General features: G+C 41.4%; 1 protein-coding gene across 3 annotated transcripts in view; it reads left to right on the forward strand.

Moving 5' to 3' along the window:
* Positions 1–11682, forward strand: part of LOC117483839 (CYFIP-related Rac1 interactor B-like) — a 15569-nt gene extending 3887 nt beyond the window's left edge. For all 3 annotated transcript variants that reach the window (XM_034132174.1, XM_034132183.1, XM_034132178.1), the window contains exons 4-11: positions 1–58; positions 2977–3113; positions 4425–4502; positions 5851–5967; positions 9898–9977; positions 10222–10348; positions 10677–10747; positions 11118–11682. The exon at positions 1–58 is cut by the window's left edge and continues 48 nt beyond it. In XM_034132174.1, the coding sequence (XP_033988065.1) occupies positions 1–58; positions 2977–3113; positions 4425–4502; positions 5851–5967; positions 9898–9977; positions 10222–10348; positions 10677–10747; positions 11118–11187 (738 nt within the window). In that variant the 3' untranslated portion in view covers positions 11188–11682. The remainder of the gene's footprint in view (positions 59–2976; positions 3114–4424; positions 4503–5850; positions 5968–9897; positions 9978–10221; positions 10349–10676; positions 10748–11117) is intronic.
* Positions 11683–13313: the final 1631 nt, after the last annotated feature.

Below are 13313 nucleotides of genomic sequence, written 5' to 3' on the forward strand. Positions count from 1 at the left end.
GCTGTGGTTCCTCTGGTCGGGAAACTGAAGACCTTCTACGTGTTCTCCCAGAAACTCGGTGAGAAACTAAAAACAACTAAGATAATAACTAATGTCATGTTGTTGTTGTTGTTGTTGTGATGCTCCACTCAGCCTGCAGGGGGCGCTGTGACATCAGAGCGCGAGGCCACAGCTTCCTGTTTGTATCACAGAGGTGTCAAACATACAGGATGAGTTTGCAAAGTGTGAAAATAACATAGAAGACGTTTCCTCTCTACTTCATTGATCCACTGAGAGGCAGAGGTTCAGCAGCCGATCAAACTGACATCAGATAAGAAGAACTTTATTGATCTAAATTTGGGAAATGTTTGCGTTGCAGTAGCATAAAAAGAGGCTTGGCTGGAGTTGGAGTGTGTTCTGGTTTTGGAGGTTATTGAGGAGTCAGCTTCTGACATTTCCAGGATCCTAAATATCAGTTTTAACCAGAAAGTGGCCATATTTGTACTTTCTGTGGACTCATTTTGATGAACTGAGGCATGATTTTCCAGGTTGTTCAGAAAGATTTGTAAAAAGATGGATCATTAAATGTCCGATTTTTTATTCATTTATTTAAAGGTGGTGTAGGTAAGTTTGAGAAACCGGCTCGAGATACACTTTTTGTTATATTCCATGGAATGCTCTTAACATCCTGATAGCAATGAATATCTTAAATGCTTTGACAAAAAATACATAAATAATATCATCTGTGGAAGCCGTGGTACTGTAAAAAGCACGACCAATCATCTGAGCCGGCCCGGCTAAAATAACTGGATGGCCTACCTGCCTGTCAGCCTTCCATCTGTGCACAAACTTATCTCGTGCCCTCATTGGTCATGTGTGCGTACGTGTGTGTTGGAGGAGGGGCTCTGTGAGGAAGTGGCAGATTTTTTTCGGCTGTGTATTTTCAAATTCTAGCGATCTCGAGCTGGTTTCTCAAACTTACCTACCCCACCTTTAATAGAGACAGTGCACATTAATCAAAATGTCTGTAAATGTGCCACAAGGCTATTTTTCATCTGTAGTCCTGACAGATTTTGTAAGTCAACCTAAAGACACATTTCATTTTAAAGGTCACCTATCATATCTTTAGGCAATAGCATGGGTCTCAGATATATAAAAATTAGGGCTGTCAGTCGATTAAAATAGTTAATCGCGATTAATCGCAAATTAATCGCACATTTTTTATCTGTTCTAAATGTACCTTAGAGGGATATCTTTCAAGTTTTTAATACTCTTATCAACATATGAGTGGACAACTATGCTTTATATGTTTGTTTATTATCATTTGAACAATGACAAATATTCTCATGAATATTAAACACAACAACCTGAACATTACAAATATTCGCCTCAATTCAACCTGGAACCTCTCTCATACAATAATACTGTGTGTGTGTGTGTGTGTGTGTGTGTGTGTGTGTGTGTGTGTGTGTGTGTGTGTGTGTGTGTGTGTGTGTGTGTGTGTGTGTGTGTGTGTGTGTGTGTGTGTGTGTGTGTGTGTGTGTGTGTGTGTGTGTGTGTGTGTGTGTGTGTGTGTGTGTGTGTGTGTGTGTGTGTGTGTGTGTGTGTGTGTGTGTGTGTGTGTGTGTGTGAGAATGTGGAGGATCGTTGGAGCTATGTGCAGCTCAAGGCATATATGCCTGTGTGTATGAGCTGTGTTGCGGCACTATCCGTGCTGAGTGTGCTGTCTGGCTACCTGCATAAAGTCAAGTGCTCGGCGCAGTTGTCGGCGAAATGTCGCTCCTCTGTTTTCATTGAAACAGCTCCTTATATCCGTTAGCTCAGCTAGCTAGCACCAGATGCTAACAACAACACGTAAGGTGTGCTTCGCTCGCGCCACACATACACACACCCTCCCGGTCCTCCCGATGGCCAGTCCGGGCCTGCCGGTGAGCGTGGAAGTGTGGTCTGCCACAAGCGGGCAGCAGGAGCGGGGCTGTCAGCATCAGCTTGTAGATGGTATTTTAAACTCGATGCGCTCTGAAACTACGGCGGCCGAGGACAAAAAATACACATGCGTTAATCGCGTTAAAATAATTAGTGGCGTTAATTTTTTTTTGCGTTAACGCGTTATTAACGCGTTAACTTGACAGCCCTAGAGAAAATATATAAAAAACATGTCTATGAAGTGTTTTGCTCAAAATACCAAACAGATCACCCATTCTAGCCATGCCTCATATCCCTCTATTTCACTTCCTGTTTCTAAAGTGCTGATTTGGGGTATGAAGCTTTAAAAGAATTGATTAAAAAAAATAAAAAGGAGGGGTCTGAGCTCATGCGGGACCCGGCAGCTACTGTCTAAACTAAATGCTGCCGTGATGAAACGCCATATCATGGATTATCAAGGATTCTTTCTGAAACAGTATGGAGCTCAAAGGCTTTCTCTCTTGCCGGTTATACCACAAGGTGAGTTCCTTTTTATTTCCTGCTTCTTCACACACATGCTCTCCAGTACAGGTTAGCTCTGAGTGTTAGCGATGCTAATGTAAACACCGACCATATTACGTCCAAAACAGTCGGGCATTGTTTCTGATAGCAACGTTTCTGATAGGGCCGTGGGTCCACATTTCAGATATTACGTCATATCGGACGCAAATCTGGATCAGCTCCGTTGTTCCCCCGTTTTTAGAGATTTGGGTACGGAGGAAAAGAGAGAGGGTTTTATTTTCTGACGCTGTGTGAGTTCCCTGACACTCCGGGGACACATATTGATGTATAAGAGACATCACAAAGTGCAGTTTGCATGATAGGTCCCCTTTAAACAAGTAAATACAATCAAATGAAAACATGTAACATACAGGACTGGAAATATTAATAAAAACAAATCAAACAGAACATGTTAACCACAGGCAGGGTTTCAGGTGGTTTTGTTGAACTTGCAGTTATTCTTCAGGTTGTTCCTACAGATTAGTAAAAGATGGATGATTAAATGTGAGATTGTGCTCCTCTCCTCCTCAGAGGGCAGTCTGCGCCTCCTCCTGGGCGTCCTCACCTCCTCCGGCTCCTCCCCCACTCAGCAGCTGGAGCAGAAACAGGCTCTGGCTCGACAGTTCGCTCACATCCTGCACTTCACGCTGCGCTTCGACGAGCTCAAGGTAACACACCTCCTTCTGAAGCACCTCCTTCTGACGCACTTCCTTCTGATGCACCGCCTTTACTCTTTCCTTTACTCCTTCCTTTACTTCTCCTAGTGCACCTTCTCCTACTGCACCTCCTTTACTTCATGCTCCTTCTAATGCACCTCCTATCCCCCTCCTGCTCCTCCTTCTTTATCTCCTACACCTACACTAAGATAAATAACTTCAATAATAAATCAGAGATATAATGTAAGGTTAGTGTGGGAGGAGCTTAACTATTGTTCTTCTGTAGAGGGTTAGTGTGGGAGGAGCTTAACTATTGTTCTTCTGTAGAGGGTTAGTGTGGGAGGAGCTTAACTATTGTTCTTCTGTAGAGGGTTAGTGTGGGAGGAGCTTAACTATTGTTCTTCTGTAGAGGGTTAGTGTGGGAGGAGCTTAACTATTGTTCTTCTGTAGAGGGTTATTGTGGGAGGAGCTTAACTATTGTTCTTCTGTAGAGGGTTAGTGTGGGAGGAGCTTAACTATTGTTCTTCTGTAGAGGGTTAGTGTGGGATGAGCTTAACTATTGTTCTTCTGTAGAGGGTTAGTGTGGGAGGAGCTTAACTATTGTTCTTCTGTAGAGGGTTAGTGTGGGAGGAGCTTAACTATTGTTCTTCTGTAGAGGGTTATTATGGGAGGAGCTTAACTATTGTTCTTCTGTAGAGGGTTAGTGTGGGAGGAGCTTAACTATTGTTCTTCTGTAGAGGGTTAGTGTGGGATGAGCTTAACTATTGTTCTTCTGTAGAGGGTTAGTGTGGGAGGAGCTTAACTATTGTTCTTCTGTAGAGGGTTAGTGTGGGAGGAGCTTAACTCTTGTTCTTCTGTTGAGGGTTAGTGTGGGAGGAGCTTAACTCGTGTTCTTCTGTAGAGGGTTAGTGTGGGAGGAGCTTAACCCTTGTTCTACTGTAGAGGGTTAGTGTGGGAGGAGCTTAACTCTTCTTCTTCTGTAGAGGGTTAGTGTGGGAGGAGCTTAACCCTTGTTCTACTGTAGAGGGTTAGTGTGGGAGGAGCTTAACTATTGTTCTTCTGTAGAGGGTTATTGTGGGAGGAGCTTAACTCTTGTTTTTCTGTAGAGGGTTATTGTGGGAGGAGCTTAACTCTTGTTCTACTGTAGAGTTATGTGTGGGAGGAGCTTAACTCTTGTTCTTCTGTAGAGGATTATTGTGGGAGGAGCTTAACTCTTGTTTTTCTGTAGAGGGTTAGTGTGGGAGGAGCTTAACCCTTGTTCTTCTGTAGAGGGTTAGTGTGGGAGAAGCTTAACTCTTCTTCTTCTTCTTCTGTTGTTTCCAGATGACGAACCCAGCGATCCAGAATGACTTCAGCTACTACAGACGCACCATCAGCCGCATGCGCATCAACAACCTGGCTGTAAACAACAACAATTAATATTATAACATATCATTTTATTTTATAATTTTATTTTTTATTGCACTTTTATTGTCATTACGTAGTACAGGTACTATGTAACAAAATGGTTTCTCTGCATTTGACCCATCCTAGTGTTAGGAGCAGTGGGCTGCCATTATGAACGGCACCCGGGGAGCAGTGTAGGGAACGGTGCCTTGCTCAGAGACACCTCGGTAGCACTTGGTCTTTCCGGGACTTGAACTGGTGACCTTCCAGTTGCCAAGCCAAGTCCCTATGGAATTCGCCACCACATAACATAATATAAATATAATTTAATATAATATAACATAATGTAATATAATGTAATATAATCTAATTTAATATAATATAACATAATGTAATATAATATACTTTAATCTAATGTAAAATAATATAATTTAATCTAATATAACATAATAGGCGCTTTCACACCAAGTACTTTTCCCAGGAATAGTTCCTGGAAACTTTTATTTCCTGGAACTTTCTAGTAAATCGCGTTCACACCGGAATAAGTCCCTGAGGGAGCCGCTGACGTCACTTCTTCTTCTGCTTTGGGTTTACTAGCAGGCCGCAAACCACTTCACGGCGTATACTGCCACCTGAAGTCCCCGGCCGGAAGTCCCCGGAGTTAGGGACTGGCATCCTCATCTCCACCGCTCCCATGTTTTATTTTGTGTTGCCATAAGTTAGTCTCTCTCCGTTGGTGCGCTGGGCTAATGCTAATGCTAATAATGCTAATGCGAGGAAATAAAATGGCGGCTTCACAAAACTTTTCAGAGTTTTACGGGGCGTGGTTTGCAAATCGCCCAGCCAATCAGAAATTGGAACCTTTTCCTCCCCAGGAAAGTACCACCTCTCTAGCAGGGACTAAACAGGGGGTCAAAGGTTTGCAAAAAAAAGTTCTAGTTCCAGATCTTTTGGGTGTGAACGCAAAATCCCCGGAACTATCGGAACTATTCCTGGGAAAAGTACTCCGGTATGAAAGCGCCTATTATAATGTAATATAATATAGCATAATTTAATATAATATAAATATAATATAATTTAATCTAACATAATATAACATAAGATATAATAGTGCCATTTAATTTATTATAATATAATATAATATGTTTCTTGAATGATGGCAGACAGCTGACATTAACTCTTTTTTATATTACAAGTTTTCTGACATGTTATGTTTAAATATGCAAATGAGGCGTTATGTCATGTTAGTAAAATAAACTCCTAAATCTGGATTTTTATTGTTTTCTTTCCACGAGATTAAAGAAGATGTTATTCTAAAGATTTACTGAGTACTGATTTTGTCCGAAATATTTATTTTTCTCAGGCCGACGCAGGAAACGAGGTCAACAACGAGCTGGCCAATCGGATGTCTCTGTTTTACGCCAGCGCCACACCGATGCTGAAGACGTTAAGTGACGCCACGTCAAAGTTCGTCTCAGATGTGAGTCCATCAATACATGTGTACATGAGGTGCATCAGGAGGAGGGAGTAGGAGGGAGTAAAGGAGGTGCATCAGGAGGAGGGAGTAGGAGGGAGTAAAGGAGGTGCATCAGGAGGAGGGAGTAGGAGGGAGTAAAGGAGGTGCATCAGGAGGAGGGAGTAGGAGGGAGTAAAGGAGGTGCATCAGGAGGAGATAGTAGGAGGGAGTAAAGGAGGTGCATCAGGAGGACGGAGTAGGAGGGAGTAAAGGAGGTGCATCAGGAGGAGGGAGTAGGAGGGAGTAAAGGAGGTGCATCAGGAGGAGGGAGTAGGAGGGAGTAAAGGAGGTGCATCAGGAGGAGGGAGTAGGAGGGAGTAAAGGAGGTGCATCAGGAGGAGGGAGTAGGAGGGAGTAAAGGAGGTGCATCAGGAGGAGGGAGTAGGAGGGAGTAAAGGAGGTGCATCAGGAGGAGGGAGTAGGAGGGAGTAAAGGAGGTGCATCAGGAGGAGGGAGTAGGAGGGAGTAAAGGAGGTGCATCAGGAGGAGATAGTAGGAGGGAGTAAAGGAGGTGCATCAGGAGGAGGGAGTAGGAGGGAGTAAAGGAGGTGCATCAGGAGGAGGGAGTAGGAGGGAGTAAAGGAGGTGCATCAGGAGGAGGGAGTAGGAGGGAGTAGGAGGGAGTAAAGGAGGTGCATCAGGAGGAGGGAGTAGGAGGGAGTAAAGGAGGTGCATCAGGAGGAGGGAGTAGGAGGGAGTAAAGGAGGTGCATCAGGAGGAGGGAGTAGGAGGGAGTAAAGGAGGTGCATCAGGAGGAGGTAGTAGCAGGGAGTAAAGGAGGTGCATCAGGAGGAGGGAATAGGAGGGAGTAAAGGAGGTGCATCAGGAGGAGGGAGTAAAGGAGGTGCATCAGGAGGAGGGAGTAGGAGGGAGTAAAGGAGGTGCATCAGGAGGAGGGAATAGGAGGGAGTAAAGGAGGTGCATCAGGAGGAGGGAGTAGGAGGGAGTAGGAGGGAGTAAAGGAGGTGCATCAGGAGGACGGAGTAGGAGGGAGTAAAGGAGGTGCATCAGGAGGAGGTGCATCAGGAGGAGGTAGTAGCAGGGAGTAAAGGAGGTGCATCAGGAGGAGGGAGTAAAGGAGGTGCATCAGGAGGAGGGAGTAGGAGGGAGTAAAGGAGGTGCATCAGGAGGAGGTGCATCAGGAGGAGGTAGTAGCAGGGAGTAAAGGAGGTGCATCAGAAGGAGGGAGTAGGAGGGAGTAAAGGAGGTGCATCAGGAGGAGGTGCATCAGGAGGAGGTAGTAGCAGGGAGTAAAGGAGGTGCATCAGGAGGAGATAGTAGGAGGGAGTAAAGGAGGTGCATCAGGAGGAGGGAGTAGGAGGGAGTAAAGGAGGTGCATCAGGAGGAGGGAGTAGGAGGGAGTAAAGGAGGTGCATCAGGAGGAGGGAGTAGGAGGGAGTAGGAGGGAGTAAAGGAGGTGCATCAGGAGGAGGGAAGTAGGAGGGAGTAAAGGAGGTGCATCAGGAGGAGGGAGTAGGAGGGAGTAAAGGAGGTGCATCAGGAGGAGGGAGTAGGATGGAGTAAAGGAGATGCATCAGGAGGGAGGTGGCATCAGGAGGAGGTAGTAGCAGGGAGTAAAGGAGGTGCAACATCAGGAGGAGGGAATAGGAGGGAGTAAGGAGGTGCATCAGGAGGAGGGAGTAAAGGAGGTGCATCAGGAGGAGGGAGTAGGAGGGAGTAAGGAGGTGCATCAGGAGGAGGGAATAGGAGGGAGTAAAGGAGGTGCATCAGGAGGAGGGAGTAGGAGGGAGTAAAGGAGGTGCATCAGGAGGACGGAGTAGGAGGGAGTAAAGGAGGTGCATCAGGAGGAGGTGCATCAGGAGGAGGTAGTAGCAGGGAGTAAAGGAGGTGCATCAGGAGGAGGGAGTAAAGGAGGTGCATCAGGAGGAGGGAGTAGGAGGGAGTAAAGGAGGTGCATCAGGAGGAGGTGCATCAGGAGGAGGTAGTAGCAGGGAGTAAAGGAGGTGCATCAGAAGGAGGGAGTAGGAGGGAGTAAAGGAGGTGCATCAGGAGGAGGTGCATTAGAGGAGGATGCAATTAATGGAATTTTAAACCAAACCAGTGTTGTGTTTTTAAAAAATATTTTAAGAATTACATATTGTCTGTGTTTGCCAACAAACGTCTTTATTTATAAATTATAAGAATTAATAAGCTTAAAGTGGACCTATCATGCTATATTATAATAATATAGTGTAGGACCATACCTATATAAGGCATATTTATACTTTTTTTTTTTCAAAATACCAAACAGATCATGCATTTTAGCCATGCCTCATTTCGCTCAATTTGACAATTTATAGCTCTGTTTTTGCAAGGGCTGATTCAGTGAGAACAGCACCATCTACAGGCCTGGCATATGTACTACAGCGTCTCCAGCGCTTTCGAGCGGCAATGGCCGTGGCTGTCTCCTCCTGATTGGTGGAGTTGGCCCAATAGCCGTAGCGCCACCGTCCTGACGTCAGGACAGTGTTCAAATCTGGATCAGTTTTTATCAGATCCGTTGCAGCCCCTTTTTTAGAGATTTGGGTATGGAGGAAAATAGAGAGGGTTGTGTTTTCTGACACTTGGTGAGTTCCCTGGAACACCGGGGACACATGTTCATGTAGAAAAGACGTACACAAGTGCATTTTGCATGATAGGTCCCCTTTAAGTTGATTCATTTATTTACCTTGTTCTTTTATCTTAAATATTTATTTGTGTGTGTCTCTTGTGTGTGTGTGTGTGTGTGTGTGTGTGTGTGTGTGTGTGTGTGTGTGTGTGTGTGTGTGTGTGTGTGTGTGTGTGTGTGTGTGTGTGTGTGTGTGTGTGTGTGTGTGTGTGTGTGTGTGTGTGTTTCTCTGCGTGTGTGTGTGTGTGTGTTTCTCTGCGTGTGTGTATGTGTGTTTCTGTGTGTGTGTGTGTATTTCTGTGTGTGTGTGTTTCTGTGTGTGTGTTTCTGTGTGTGTGTGTTTCTCTGCGTGTGTGTGTGTGTGTGTTTCTCTGCGTGTGTGTATGTGTGTTTCTCTGCGTGTGCGTGTATTTCTGTGTGTGTGTGTTTCTGTGTTTGTGTTTCTGTGTGTGTGTGTTTCTGTGTGTGTGTGTGTGTATTTTGACTTTTTGGTTGTTAAAAAACAAACAGTAAACAGGTTTAAAAAATTATAATAAAACAATAAAATAACAACAATAATAAAAATACAAATTATTTACCAAAGGTTTTGGACTGTCAAAAAGTCAGGATCAAAAACATTAGTGAAATAAAATAATTAAACAAAGCTAAATAAATAGAAATAAATTACTTGATGTCCTTGCATGAATTAAAAGCATTTTTTCTCATTTTATTGAAGTTTTAGATTTAAAGATGAAATGTAGTTTATAGATTAAAGAACATTTATTAAATGTCCTAAATGTAATGCACATGTTGGCCTGCAGGGGTCACCCTCTCCTCCTCTGTGAAGGGAAGTTGATAAGAACTCACAGTACTTCATAACGTTTAAATATTTGAGAGATGATGAATAAATAAATAAAGTATAAATGAATAAATAATAAATAAATCCTCGTGGACCTCTTTAAAAGTAGAACATTATAAAAGAAAAAAGAAGAAAATTGGTTATTATTTTTAAAATATTAAATACAAAAATAATTGAGTTTAAAAATAAATTCATTATCCTGTGAAAAAAGAGGCTCCAAACACACACACACACACACACACACACACACACACACACACACACACACACACACACACACACACACACACACACACACACATACACAGACAGACAGACAGACAGACAGACAGACAGACAGACACCTTAATCCTCAGGTAAATAAGTCACATATGATTTATTATTTCCGCCTGACGACTGAGATGTTTAGGAGCCCACTTTATTTGAATAAACCTTTATTGTCCCGCAGAACCCAGACCTGCCGATCGAGAACACGACGGACTGTCTGAGCACGATGGCCAGTGTGTGTAAAGTGATGCTGGAAACACCGTGAGTCCTTATGTGTGTGTAATAATAAGATAATAATATGAAAATAATTGTAATAATATTAATACAAATAATAATATAAATTAAATAGAATAATAATAATAATGATAAACATGCAGTAATAATAATAAAAATGAAAATAGAAAAAATGAAAATTACTATAAAAATTCAAATGTATTTTTTTGTGTGTGTGTGTGTGTGTGTGTCTGTTGTGTGTGTGTTTGTGTGTGTGTGTGTGCGCGTACAGGGAGTACCGCACTCGGTTTGCCAGTGAAGAGACGGTGCTGTTCTGCCTCCGTGTGATGGTGGGCGTCATCATCCTGTACGACCACGTCCACCCAGCTGGAGCCTTCATTAAGACCTCCAATATTGACGTACGTTAACACACACACACACACACACACACACACACACACACACACACACACACACACACACACAGACACACGCACACACAGACAGACAGACAGACAGACAGACAGACACATTGTTAAAATCTTAGTAAGTAATGTATATATATATATATGAACATTTTCTTTGCGCCAGTTGATCACATTCAACATCATCTTCCATATACATTTTATTTTATAAATATCAAACAATAATAAAATAATAAAAATAAATAATAATGATGAAAAAATAAAGAAACGTAAAGAATTGTTGTATAATTATAATGATAATAATATGAATGATACTTTCCAGATGAAAGGCTGCATCAGGGTGCTGAAGGATCAGCCGCCCAGCAGTGTGGAGGGGTTACTCAACGCTCTCAGGTCTGAACACATTTTATATTTATTTATTTTTTACATTTATTTATTTATTTTTTATTTCATCTATAGTTTTTATTATTTATTCATTATTTTTGTATGAATGTATTAATTAATTAACTTACTAATTTAATCATTTATTCATTTATTTAGTCATTTATTTAGTATTTATTTTTGTATTTATTTTTGTATTTATTTTTGTATTTATTAATTTTTTATTTCGTCTATAATTTTATTATTTATTCATTATTTTGTATTAATTAATTTACCTACTAATTTAGTCATTTATTTATTTATTCATTTATTTTTGCATTTCTTTGTTTAAGACACACATTTGATGACACATTATGTTTCTTAACGAATGATTAATTTCCAGGTATACGACCAAACACCTGAACGACGAGGCGACCCCCAAGCAGATCAAAACCATGTTGCAGCCGAATTAACAGGAACTGGAACGATAAAAAGTGTTGTGGTCCAAATTTCAAGAAAACTACTGAACAAACCTGGAGCTCATATTTCTGTTTACCCTCAAATGTTGTTTTGTTTACTCTCGATTGACAATCAAGCTGTTTTTTGTTGTCATGATGCAAGAAAAATAGGTAAAAATGTGCTTTTTTGGTAAAAACTAAATAAATATGGAGACCGGGTACGGGGGGTTATATTTGTAAAAAGAAAAACAAGTCGTACATTTACAAAGAAAACAGGACATTTTAAACAGAGAATGAGGTCATTTGCGTCTTTAAAGTTGTCATTTGATGAAGATAAAGTCTCACATTTACAAAACGAAAACTTAAAGATTATTATTATTTAGTGAAATGAAATAAATGTTCAATTTCCAACAAAAAGTCACAAAAATAAGAAAAACTTGATCTGTTCCCCGACATTATCACATGTTTGAGACAAAAAGTTAAAATATCATACACAACACACACACACACAGACACAGACACACACACACACACACACACACACACACACACACACACACACACACACACACACACACACAACACTCACAGACACACACACACACACAGACCACACACACACACACACACACAAACCCAGACAGACACACACACACACACACACACACCACACACACACACACACACACACACACACATACACTCACAGACACACACACAAACCCAGACAGACACACACACACACATACACTCACAGACACACACACCACCAACACAGACACACACACACACACACACACACACACACACACACACACACAAACCCAGACAGAAACACACACACACACACATACACACATACACACACACACACACACACACACACACACACTCACAGACACACACAGACACACACACACACACACATACACTCACAGACACACACACAAACACACAACATTTTCTAAAAGTACAAAACAAAAATGTCAAGAAAACGTTTTTTTTCTTCTGAAAATCAAGTAAAGAAAAAAACGAAATTTCCGAAAAATAAAAACCAAAAATGTCGTATAAACTTATTTTGTGATATATTAATTTCTATTCAGAAGAAAAATTCACAATTTTTGAAAATAAAGTGAAAATTGTTTGAGTAAAAAACACAATTTCCTGAAATCAATGTTGTATATCTTTGGGGAAAAGAATCCTAATGTCCAAGATGAAATGTGAAACAAGAGAACGTGATCCCCCGTGCCCTGTACCCGATGTGTGTTTTTCCAAAGTCTAGATATACAGTAATTGCCTCATGGTCGATGCATTTCTTTATCCAAAAAGTTTAATGATGTCTGATTTTTGTTGAAAGCAGTTTGGGATTATTTAAGAAGACGGTACTGATACGAGGAAACCTCACATTTAATTTGAAACTGATCTGATCAGTGTTGACTGGAAATCTTTTATCTGTATTTTGTATTAATGCTTCAGTGTCAGGGATTGTATAGCATTAATTGTTCTTAATGATGTCTATGTTGGCCAAATAAAGTTTTTACATTTTTAAGAAAATGTTGATTCTCCTGGGTTTTATTTAAATGTTCCCTATCGCTCTACTTTAAAGAGTCCTCTCCTGCTGATGTTCAGGTGTATATCAGTATGTAGTGTCTCTACTTTAAAGAGTCCTCTCCTGCTGATGTTCAGGTCAGTATGTAGTGTCTCTACTTTAAAGAGTCCTCACCAGCTGATGTTCAGGTGTATATCAGTATGTAGTTTCTCTACTTTAAAGAGTCCTCTGCTGCTGATGTTCAGGTCAGTATTTAGTGTCTCTACTTTAAAGAGTCCTCACCAGCTGCATCATCTTCCGTTGGAAATTTTGAGTGAAATTTTGACGACAAAAGCTGTATTTCCCCCGAAACCTGGTGATGCTTTTTAGTTTCTTCTTCTGAGGCTCAATGATGCATTCAGGTGCAGATTCTCATCATGGGACATTTCTGAAACGCCCGTCTCTTGATCTGCACCTTTCTTTACTGTCATTATTTCAACATATACTGAGATGGACATGATTAATCTGTCTGCTCCAACGTCTCAATAAAAACCTGTTTTCTGTTTTAGAGGAACAGTTTTTATTTTTAAACTCTTTAAAAGACTCATCGTTT

This window comes from Trematomus bernacchii, unplaced genomic scaffold (genome assembly GCF_902827165.1).
Source record: "Trematomus bernacchii unplaced genomic scaffold, fTreBer1.1, whole genome shotgun sequence".
NCBI classification, from domain to species: domain Eukaryota; kingdom Metazoa; phylum Chordata; class Actinopteri; order Perciformes; family Nototheniidae; genus Trematomus; species Trematomus bernacchii.